Here is a 12,267-nt window from a genome sequence, read left to right on the forward strand (position 1 = left end):
TGTGTTTATAACTGTGTTCTGTTTGTAGACCTGAGAGTGTCAGACAGACCCAGGAGACGGTTGCAGAATATGATGACATTGAATGCAACGCATAAGGTCACTACACGATAGACACACACACACACACACACACACACACACACACACACACACACACACACACACACACACACACACACTGTGCATGCAGACACACACTGTGCACGCACACTAAACACACACAGAGTACACACACCCACTGTACACACACACACACCCACAGACACACACCTTCCAAGTAAAAATGACATTCACATGTGAATTACCGTGCTGCATATATTCTCTCCTATCCAGCAACTTGCTGGTCGCCTGTGTAACGACACACTATATTAAAATCACCTTATAATATAATCCTATAATAATGTGTAATAACATGATAATGTATGTGTTATAATGGGTTTATTATATAATAATATAATCCTGTAATAATGACGTAATCATCTATTAACGTATGGATAATAGGAACGGTGCTAATAAGCGAATAACTGTGAGCTCGTGAAACGTAATCATCACACCATCCCCTCCCCCCCTTCCCTCCTCCCCCTTCCCTCCTCCCCCCCCCCTCCCTCCCCAAGGACTCATTCCTCTAGCCGGGCGGCGGGTGCTGGAGCGCTACCCCGTCACTTAGCGACGTCGCCGACACCTCCCCGGGGCCGCGCTCCACCGCTCCAGCTCCTCCCAACACACAGACACAGTCCTGCCGCTGCTACCGCCTTTATCTGTTTCCTGATGGTTTAATAGGTTAACTGTTTCCTGATGGTTTAATAGGTTATCTGTTTCCTGATGGTTTGATACATTATCTGTTTCCTGATGGTTTAATAGGTTAACTGTTTCCTGATGGTTTAATAGGTTATCTGTTTCCTGATGGTTTAATGGGTTAACTGTTTCCTGATGGTTTCATATGTTATCTGTTTCCTGATGGTTTAATAGGTTATCTGTTTCCTGATGGTTTAATACGTTATCTGTTTCCTGATGGTGTGATAGGTTAACTGTTTCCTGATGGTTTGATAGGTTAACTGTTTCCTGATGGTTTAATAGGTTATCTGTTTCCTGATGGTTTAATAGGTTATCTGTTTCCTGATGGTTTAATAGGTTAACTGTTTCCTGATAGTTTAATAGGTTAACTATTTCCTGATGGTTTGATACGTTATCTGTTTCCTGATGGTTTGATACATCATCGGTTTCCTGATGGTTTGATAGGTTAACTGTTTCCTGATGGTTTAATAGGTCAACTGTTTCCTGATGGTTTAATAGGTTATCTGTTTCCTGATGGTTTAATAGGTTATCTGTTTCCTGATGGTTTGATAGGTTAACTGTTTCCTGCCCCGTGGGCTAGCGATAAAGGAGGAGGTTGTGAAGGGGGACTCTGGGATACATAGAAGTCACCTCATTAGACTGTTTAGCTCCATTGATTGTAATCAATTTAAATGAACATCCAACGGCAGTTCCGTTATTCCTAAGTGCAAATTTCAGTTTAAAAAGCATCATGATTTCAGTAGGTTACATAAAATGACACGTCAGTGCAATTACTGTAAAGCCTTGAAAACTCCAGTGGTTTACAATAAGAACTGATTGTTACTGTAAGGCCTTGAAAACTCCAGTGGTTTACAATAAGAACTGATTGTTACTGTAAGGCCTTGAAAACTCCAGTGGTTTACAATAAGAACTGATTGTTACTGTAAAGCCTTGAAAACTCCAGTGGTTTACAATAAGAACTGATTGTTACTGTAAGGCCTTGAAAACTCCAGTGGTTTACAATAAGAACTGATTGTTACTGTAAAGCCTTGAAAACTCCAGTGGTTTACAATAAGAACTGATTGTTACTGTAAAGCCTTGAAAACTCCAGTGGTTTACAATAAGAACTGATCGTTACTGTAAGGCCTTGAAAACTCCAGTGGTTTACAATAAGAACTGATTGTTACTGTAAAGCCTTGAAAACTCCAGTGGTTTACAATAAGAACTGATTGTTACTGTAAGGCCTTGAAAACTCCAGTGGTTTACGATAAGAACTGATTGTTACTGTAAAGCCTTGAAAACTCCAGTGGTTTACAATAAGAACTGATTGTTACTGTAAGGGCCGGATAATCAACTAGATTCAGCCACGGGACAATGTTTTCCTGTTTGACCAAAACATAATAATTTCAAACCTGACTTACATTTGTATACGATCACGTGTCTCCCTATTCTGCATGGGAATACTTGAGAACAGATTTCTTAAATAGAAATCACTTAGAGCTGATTTCCTGGTGTTATTCCAGTCTTTTATGTCCAACAATAAAAAATAAAAAAGTGGCAATAAATAGTATGTGAACCCTTTGGAAATACCTGGATTTCTGAATAAATTTGGTAATTTGATCTGATCTTCATCTAGGTCACAACAACAGACAAACACAGTCTGCTGAAACTAATAACACACAAACAATTATATGTTTTCATGTCTTTATTGAACACACCGTGTAAACATTCACAGTGCAGGGTGGGAAAAGTATGTGAACCCTTGGATTTAATAACTGGTTGACCCTCCTTTGGCAGCAATAACCTCAACCAAACGTTTTCAACCGTTCTCAACCAAACGGTCAAGAGGAATTTTGGACCGTTCCTCTTTACAAAACTGTTTCTGTTCAGCAATATTCTTGGGATGTCTGGTGTGAACTGGTCGAGGTCATGCCACAGCATCTCAATCAGGATGAGGTCATGACTCTGACTGGGCAACTCCAGAATGCATATTTTCTTCTGTTGAAGCCATTCTGTTGTTGATTTACTTCTGTGTTTTGGGTCGTTGTCCTGTTGCATCACCCAACTTCTGTTGAGCTTCAATTGGAGGAAAGATTGCCTAATAGCAAAATGTCTTGATAAACTTGGGATTTCATTTTCCGTCGATGACAGCAAGCTGTCCAGTCTCTGAGGCAGCAAAACAGCCCCAAACCATGATGCTGCCTCCACCATACTTTACAGTTGGGATGAGGTTTTGATGTTGGTGTGCTGTGCCTTTTTTTCTCCACACATAATGTTTTGGTATTTTGGTATTTTATTAGGATCCCCATTAGCTGTTGCAAAAACAGCAGCTACTCTTCCTGGGGTCCACACAAAACATGAAACATAATACAGAACATCAATACACAAGAACAACTCAAGGAGAGAACTACATACATTTAAAAAAAGGCACGATATATACCAATGCAGACACACAAACTATCTAGGTATATAGATAGAGGAGAGGTGTTGTGCCGTGAGGTGTTGCTTTATCTTTTTTTTAAAACCAGGTTTGCTGTTCATTTGAGCAATATGAGATGGAAGGAAGTTCCATGCAATAAGGGCTCTATATAATAAAGTACGCTTTCTTGAATTTGTTCTGGATTTGGGGACTGTGAAAAGACCCCTGGTGGCATGTCTGGTGGGGTAAGTCTTTGTGTCAGAGCTGTGTGTAAGTTGAATATGCAAACAATTTGGGATTTTCAACACATTAATGTTTCTTGTAAAAAGAAGAAGTGATGCAGTCAGTCTCTCAACTCTTAGCCAAGAGAGACTGGCATGCATAGTACACTGCTCAAAAAAATAAAGGGAACACTTAAACAACACATTGTAACTCCAAGTCAATCACACTTCTGTGAAATCAAACTGTCCACTTAGAAAGCAACACTGATTGACAATACATTTCACATGCTGTTGTGCAAATGGAATAGACAAAAGGTGGAAATTATAGGCAATTAGCAAGACACCCCCAATAAAGGAGTGGTTCTGCAGGTGGTGAGCACAGACCACTTCTCAGTTCCTATGCTTCCTGGCTGATGTTTTGGTCACTTTTGAATGCTGGCGGTGCTTTCACTCTAGTGGTAGCATGAGACGGAGTCTACAACCCACACAAGTGGCTCAGGTAGTGCAGCTCATCCAGGATGGCACATCAATGCGAGCTGTGGCAAGAAGGTTTGCTGTGTCTGTCAGCGTAGTGTCCAGAGCATGGAGGCGCTACCAGGAGACAGGCCAGTACATCAGGAGACGTGGAGGAGGCCGTAGGAGGGCAACAACCTAGCAGCAGGACCGCTACCTCCGCCTTTGTGCAAGGAGGAGCACTGCCAGAGCCCTGCAAAATGACCTCCAGCAGGCCACAAATGTGCAGCTACGACCCGGTCCGTTTTGTTTCACGTTTGTGACCTCATGAAAGACAATACAGCCACATTACCTTAACTCTGTTTATACAGGTGCCTCGGTTATGAGGCTTGCATCTAATTCTTGTATAAAATGAATGAGTAAAGATGAAACTATTTGCGAAATGATGTAATGTGATATTTAGTCTTCTAAATGAGAGAATTGTTTTCATAAGTAAACTGATGCTCACTCAGCAGCCACGCCCAAGTGAATAGACATTGGTTGGAAATGATGAACCAACCCCCTTTTTCTACAATTCTATAAAAGCCCCCGAGACGAAAAGGTACCTCAGTTCCAAATAACAGGAGGACTTGTCCTCCACGTTGAAAAGGGGCTAGTTTCAACTATACAGGCCGGGAGACGTGAGGGCTGCCTCCACACGTGGACTTGGTATGAACTCTGAACTCTGAACCTAGGGAAGAAGTGCATACTAAACTAGCGTATATCAGACTGCAGCTGAACATATGTGCAAATCTAGTACGAGAAACAACGACCGACGAGGAAGCTTCTCCAGAGAGAGATGAACCTATCACACGACGACCCGGAAGAATCTACAAAGGTCAAAGGCCCTCGACTGGGCAAAACCTGAGCCTCACATCAGCAGCTCAACTATCGAAGCCAGCTTCACGTAAACACAATGCATTTCTTTAAAAAAATATATATAATATTGAATATCCGAAACATAGAATATACTTGCAGTCAAGCCACTCAACGACCAGTCATCCAACAGACTGCCATTCAGAGCGACACACAGAAGGATCCAACAGATCTTCCACCAGGCCAAAAAACGTGAACCCAACCCTCCAAGATCCCCCCCCACATTTCCCCAATAGCTGTCACTCAACCATTCGAGACCCCTCCCACAGTCCTCCCCCCAAGAAGAAGAAAAAAATCCATTCCCTTCCCAAAGAACCCCCCAATGCACCAACAACCTAGAGAATGAACTAAAGAGAAAAAAGAAAAAGTCAGAAGAAAACAGCAAAAAACAAAGGACATCAAGGACAACTAAAATCCTGACAGCAACGCCAACTGTATATGTGTGTGTGCATGTCTGGCACTATTACATGTATGTGTGTGTTCTTGTCTGTGTTTATTTGAATGAGTGTGTGTATATGGATGTGTACAAACACCTGCACGGCATCAGCCTCAGGAAAACCGGCATTAGTTGTAAAACACTGCCACTTAGTGTCATTCAAATGTACTTTTGTTATGTTTCATTTTTGACGTAATTTTTTTACTTCCATCTTTGACCATTATTCTATCTCCCGCACAGAAACTCCACTCCCACTTGTCTCCAGTTTCACATCCCAACCCTCAGCCACTCCCACCTGTCTCTGCTGACCACCCACTTCAGATTTCTACCCACCATATATATCTTTCAACTATGCTGTGATGTTTAACGTACAATCTATCTAATCGAATAGAATCCACAGATTGTGAGTTGAAGATAAATACTTTTACTAAGAGTATTAGTATATTAGTAATTGACTGACCCGGTCTCTCCAGATCTCCTAACAGTACTATTTCTAGGGTCAATTTTAGATCAATGCTATACATTTTCAGCCATTCCTGAACCTGAGATCAGAAACAGGCTACCTGAGGACAATACCAAAATAAATGGTCTATTGATTCTGTATCCTCACAACAAAATCTGCAGAGCTTCGATGATTTATGCCCCAAATATTCAACATTTTGTTGGTGGCAATAATTCTATATAATAATTTTAGCTAAAAAGTACGAAGTCTTGAATCTTGCGTTGTTTTATATATCAACTCATACACCCTTTACCATGGAATCGGTACATCAAAAATCTCTTCCCAACTATTTTACAATCTGTATGGCACAGTTGTCAACATTCTGGTCCTCAAATGAAACTGGTGTAATTTCCTATTTATGCTATTTTTATTCTTTCGCCAGTTTTGATCCTTTATATTGGGCAGTCAGACCAGTTCCCTACCTCCTCCCGCTGCCACCTGCCTCCTCCATTTCTGGGGTAATGCTGTAATCAATTAGTTGTACTCTTGGATTGAGCAGACCTTCCTGTACAATTCTGATAACTCCATGAAGGACATGACTCTACCATTACAATTTACAATATCATTTAAGAACAAAATACCCTTTCCAAACATCTTTCCCATAAATACAGGTGTTTTATCAACCAGCACATTGAGTTCAGCCATAATATATGTTATGCATTGCTTTTCTGAATGAGCAATCGTCAGTGGTATATGTATGTATTTATGTGAGAATAGCTTCCCAGGTCCGATAGAGACCCATGTTCCTTAGTCTTCCTTCCAAACCCCCTTCTCTTCTCTCTGAATCTATCCTGTTATAACCCAACTGTTTTTGTTTAGTCCACTAGGGACGGTATTTACTGTATAATGTTATTAGGTATTGTATATTCTGTAATTGTTTAATTAGTTAGTAAATAAATAAATAATTTAGCCAATTGGTGTATGGATGATTCATAGTAGAGGCTGGGTTCGTGCAGATAACCAAGAATTTACGACGTTCAGATGAGACTGATGGAAGGTAATAATAATAATGAATTAATAGAAGACTAATTGATCAGATATTAAAATATCTGAAGTTTTATTTGGAAAATTATGACTCTGTAAACCAACGTTTTCCGTGGTGCCCTGACTTCCTAGTTAATTAAATTTACATGATTAGTTTAATCACGTAATAATAATTACAGAGAATTGATTTGATAAAATGACAGTCTTCACATTTAATGAAAAGTCAGAGACACGACAGGGCAATGCAGCTCTATCCAACACCTCCAGTCTCGTCTCATTGATTGGACTCCAGATTAGCTGACTCCTGACTCCAATTAGCTTCTGGAGAAGTAATTAGCCAAGGGGTTCACATACTTTATCCAACCTACACTGTGAAGGTTTAAATGATGTATTCAATATAGACAAGAAAAATACAATAATGTGTGTGTTATTAGTTTAAGCACACTGTGTTTGTCTATTGTTGTGACTTAGATGAAGATCAGATCATAAAACCAATTTATGCAGAAATCCAAATAATTCCAAAGGGTTCACATACTTTTTCTTGCCTCAGTATATATCATTTTTTGGGTCAGTTCAGAAAACTTGGGGAGCCAAATAAAACCAGTGCGTTCTAACCCGGGGTCCACTAGAAGGCCACCGCAGTGAGGCTCCTCTGTTCCCTCCTGGTGATCGCTTCTGGCTCTCCACCAGGAACCTCCCCGCTCCGCCTGCCCTGACATTTTCCCTTTGTCATTATGCGGCATTGTGAGTAAATTGAAGAGGGAAATAAATAAATACATATATTTTAGAATAAGGCTGTAACCTAACAAAATGTGGAAAAAGTCAAGGGGTCTGAATATTGTAGCTACCCATAAAATACTAATAAATGACAGTAAGATAGTTCATCATTAGTATGAAATGATTCATACTCCTTGACTTATTCCATATTTTGTGTTACAGCCTGGATTCCAAATGGATTAAATACTTTTCCCCCCTCACCCATCTACACACAATACCCAATAATGACATCACAATACCCCATAATTACATCACAATACCCCATAATGACATCACAATACCCCATGACATCACAATACCCTATAATGATAAAGTGAAAACATGTTTTTAGAAATTGTTCCAAAAGTATTGCAAATGAAATACAGATATCTAATTAACATAAATATTCACACATCTGAGTCAATACTTTGTAGAAGCACATTTGGCAGCGATTACAGCTGTGAGTCTTTCTGGGTAAGTCTTTGAGAGCTTTCCACACACTGTGCAATATTTGTTCATTATTATTTTCAAAACTCTTCAAGCTCTGTCAAATTGGTTGTTGATTATTGATAGACAGCCATTTTCAGGTCTTGCCATGGATTTTCAAGTAGATTTAAGTCAAAACTCTAACTTGGCCACTCAGAAACATTCACTGTCTTCTTAGTAAGCAACTCCAGTGTAGATTTGGCCTTGTGTTTTAGGTTATTGTTGTTGTTAATTAGGTTAGTATTGTGGAGTAACTACAATGTTGTTGATCCATCCTCAAATTTCTCCTATCAAAGCCATGAAACTCTGTAACTGCTGTAAAGTCACTATTGGCCACATGGTGAAATCCCTGTTTGGTTTCCTTCCTCTCGGGCAACTGAGTTAGGAAGGACACCTGTATCTTTGTAGTGACTGGGTGTATTGATACACCATCCAAAGTGTAATTAATAACTTCACAATGCTCAAAAGGATTTTTTTTTTTTTTTACCCATCTACCAATAGATGCCATTCTTTGCGAGGCATTGGAAAACCTCATTGGTCTTTCTGGTTGAATCTGTGCTTGACATTCACTGCTCGACTGAGGGACCTTACAGATAATTGTATATGTGGGTTACAGAGATGAGGTAGTCACTAAAAAACACTATCTCTCTGTGTACATCTTTCTCTCTCATTCAATTTGCTTTATTGGCATGACGTAACAATGTACATATTGCCAAACACTATACTTTGGAAATTAAGTGATTCATTTACTACATTAACATAATTAATAATAATAATAATCAATATTGTCAAGGGGACAAACAGTAACAACAATAATCAAGGGTCAAAATAACCATACATTGAACAATAACAATAACATGTGTGCTGACAACCCACAGCTCTCACATCTTCCCCCAACACAATTCAGTAGCCTATTTTTATCAGAGATCTTAGCCTACCCTCTACAGGGAGCCATGTTTTCCTGTGTCTACCCTTCTCAATGGCAAGGCTGTGCTCACTGTGCCTGTACTTTGTCAAGGTTTTTCTAAAGGTTTTGATCAGTAACCATGGTCAAATAGTTTTGCCACAGTGTACTGTCGATTTATGGCCAGATAGCATTTTGCTTTGTGCTTCCCAATAAGCCGTTTTGTTCTTTAAGCCGTTTTGTTTTAAGCCGTTTTGTTCTGCTTCCCAATAAGCCGTTTTGTTCTTTTGACTGTGTTGTAATTGGTTTTGATCTGATTGGATGTTCAGGTCCTGAGGCTCCTGGCGTTGCTTGGTAATGACCAATGCCTCTCTCTTCTCCCTCTTCACGGCTCCTCCTTTCCAGATTGACAGGTGTAGAGGCCTACTGGTCTTCAAGCACTAGAAAGAAACGAAGCAATATTACAACACACTGTCATGGCGTTGTCCTGTTGGGTGAGGTTTATGACCCCCATAAATACCTTTCCCCCCTTTTCTCTCTCCACTCTACAGAATGGACTCTTGGAAAGCCCTTTGTTAATGTAACGGATGTGAAATGGCTAGCTAGTTAGCGGGTACGCGCTAATAGCGTTTCAATCGGTTACGTCACTTGAAGTAGGGTTTCCCCTTGCTCTGCAAGGCCCGCTTCTTTTGTGGACCGATGGGTAACGATGCTTCGTGGGTGACTGTTGTTGATGTGTGCAGAAGGTCCCTGGTTCGCGCCCGTGTCGGGGTGAGGGGACGTTCTTAAAGTTATACTGTTACATTAACATGGAGAGAGTCTGGTGACATCAAAAGGTTGGGGAAAGGTACAATATTTCTGGAATCCAACCAGTTGAAAGTATCCGTTGGTACCTATAGAATATGATGTCAGATCAGTTGTCGTCTGAGACATTAAGACTGATGACAGGACGACATAAACTGTGGAAAAGTCGACACATTCTAGTTATCAGATTCACATGTAATTGTTGTGCAATTTAAATGTTTAAATATGAAACTATTTGTGAAAAGATTAAATGTATTTTTTAGTTTTTAAAAATGAGAGAATTGTTTTCATATGTAAAATATGCTCAATCAGTGGCCACGCCCACATGAATAGGCATTGGTTGGAAATTATGAACCAACCCCTTTTCTACATTTCTATAAGAGTCTTCGTGACCCAATCACGGCGGACTAAGCCAACCTCAGCGTGAGCTCTGGTTGTGAATGGTTGAACGACTACAACCTAACGAAGTTAACATTGTGTTCCCGATGACGTTGAGGACGGATGTCCATACGTTTAGAAGGGCAAATTTCAACGTGGAGGTGACGATCGCCACGCTGGAAGGATGAATTTCGACGACACCAGCCAGAATATAGCACGAGATTATGGTATGGAAACTTGGTGTGAACTTTGAACTCTTATCCACTAAAGAAGTGATACATCCTAGACGTCGAGTTAGCAGCTGCCGCTGTAAACGTGGCCTAGGAAAGGACGGACAATCTCTTCAGAACGACAGGGTACTACAACGTATCTGTTCTACCACACGACGACAGACTACAACGTATCACCCAGAAATAGTCTTCAAAGGACAAGGGAGATCTCTGCTGGGCAACCCAGCCTTCCATCTTCGACCAATCTATCGAAGCGCAGCTCAGAGTAAATATATTTCTTGCATTTTCCTTTTCCCGAATGGGCGGTTATTTACAATGCATAAGATTCTGTATTTACGATGGCATAGCTTCATAAGGTCCGATAGAGACCCAATCCTTATGTTCCTCAGTCTTCCCGCGCTTTCATTCAAAACCCAACCCCCTCTCTTTGTATAACCAGCCGTCATATCTGTTCCGTCCGCCAGGGACGTTTTCCTTTATGACATAATTTGTAATCAATGTATGATCCATTCTGTGTAGATGTAATTCTGTGTGATTATTTAGTAAATAAATAATCAAACCAAATGTTGTATTGCTGATTCAACTTGTTAGCCAGGGTTCGTGAAGATAACCAATAATTTACAACTTTCAGATGAGACTGAATAAGGTGAGGATTAAATATTGACTGCTATTAATATAAAAGATTCCTTACATTAAATTTACATGATTAGTTTAATCAGGTAATATTAATTACAGAGATTTGATTTTATAAAATAGCATGTCATATAATTTAATCCATAGTAAAGACACGACAACACACACACACACAAAGAGAAAGAGAGAGCGACAGAGAGGGGGAGGGAAAGGGGGAGATTGAGAGAGAGAAGACAGAGAGAAAATAGAGAGAGAGGGGGAGAGAGAGAGAGGGAGAGAGAAGACTGAAGGAGAGAGAGGGGGGAGAGAGAGAGGGGAGAGAAAGAGGGGGAGAGAGAGACTCACGTGGATTCCAGCTATCAGCTATGTCTGTGAGTTCAAAGGTCTTCATGGAAAAGGTCACGTCTCTCCACTTCCTGTAGTACCTCTGTTGCTCGGTAACACAGTTCTTCACCACAAAGCTCTCTATCTTTAACACAGGCAGGTTCTGGGAGACAAAACACTTACAGATAAACACACTACAATGGCAAATCAAGTAAGTGGGTGAACCTGTATGGTCAGGTATGAGGCCACTACGCCCCAGTCCAGTCTAGTGTGTACCTGTATGGTCAGGTATGAGGCCACTATGCCCCAGTCCAGTCCAGTCTAGTGTTTACCTGTATGGTCAGGTATGAGGCCACTACGCCCCAGTCCAGTCCAGTCCAATGTTTACCTGTATGGCCAGGTATGAGGCCACTATGCCCCAGTCCAGTCCAGTCTAGTGTTTACCTGTATGGCCAGGTATGAGGCCACTATGCCCCAGTCCAGTCCAGTCTAGTGTGTACCTGTATGGCCAGGTATGAGGCCACTATGCCCCAGTCCAGTCTAGTGTTTACCTGTATGGCCAGGTATGAGGCCACTATGCCCCAGTCCAGTCTAGTGTTTACCTGTATGGCCAGGTATGAGGCCACTACGCCCCAGTCCAGTCTAGTGTTTACCTGTATGGTCAGGTATGAGGCCACTATGCCCCAGTCCAGTCTAGTGTTTACCTGTATGGTCAGGTATGAGGCCACTATGCCCCAGTCCAGTCTAGTGTTTACCTGTATGGTCAGGTATGAGGCCACTATGCCCCAGTCCAGTCTAGTGTGTACCTGTATGGCCAGGTATGAGGCCACTATGCCCCAGTCCAGTCTAGTGTTTACCTGTATGGCCAGGTATGAAGCCACTATAACCCAGTCCAGTCCAGTCTAGTGTTTACCTGTATGGCCAGGTATGAAGCCACTATGCCCCAGTCCAGTCCAGTCTAGTGTTTACCTGTATGGCCAGGTATGAGGCCACTATGCCCCAGTCCAGTCCAGTCTAGTCTAGTGTTTACCTGTATGGCCAGGTATGA

The 12,267-nt window shown here is 41.2% G+C and overlaps 1 protein-coding gene across 1 annotated transcript in view; it reads right to left on the reverse strand.

The window, feature by feature from the left end:
- Positions 1-8,599: 8,599 nt before the first annotated feature.
- The window catches only part of rigi (RNA sensor RIG-I), a 56,023-nt gene continuing 52,355 nt past the window's right edge, over positions 8,600-12,267 (reverse strand). Inside the window, exons 21-22 of the mRNA XM_055901221.1 lie at positions 11,241-11,382; positions 8,600-9,290 (exon numbers count right to left, since the gene is read on the reverse strand). Coding sequence (XP_055757196.1) covers positions 9,274-9,290; positions 11,241-11,382 — 159 coding nt within the window. The 3' untranslated portion in view covers positions 8,600-9,273. The remainder of the gene's footprint in view (positions 9,291-11,240; positions 11,383-12,267) is intronic.

This window comes from Salvelinus fontinalis, chromosome 36, assembly GCF_029448725.1.
Source record: "Salvelinus fontinalis isolate EN_2023a chromosome 36, ASM2944872v1, whole genome shotgun sequence".
Taxonomy (NCBI): Eukaryota; Metazoa; Chordata; class Actinopteri; order Salmoniformes; family Salmonidae; genus Salvelinus; species Salvelinus fontinalis.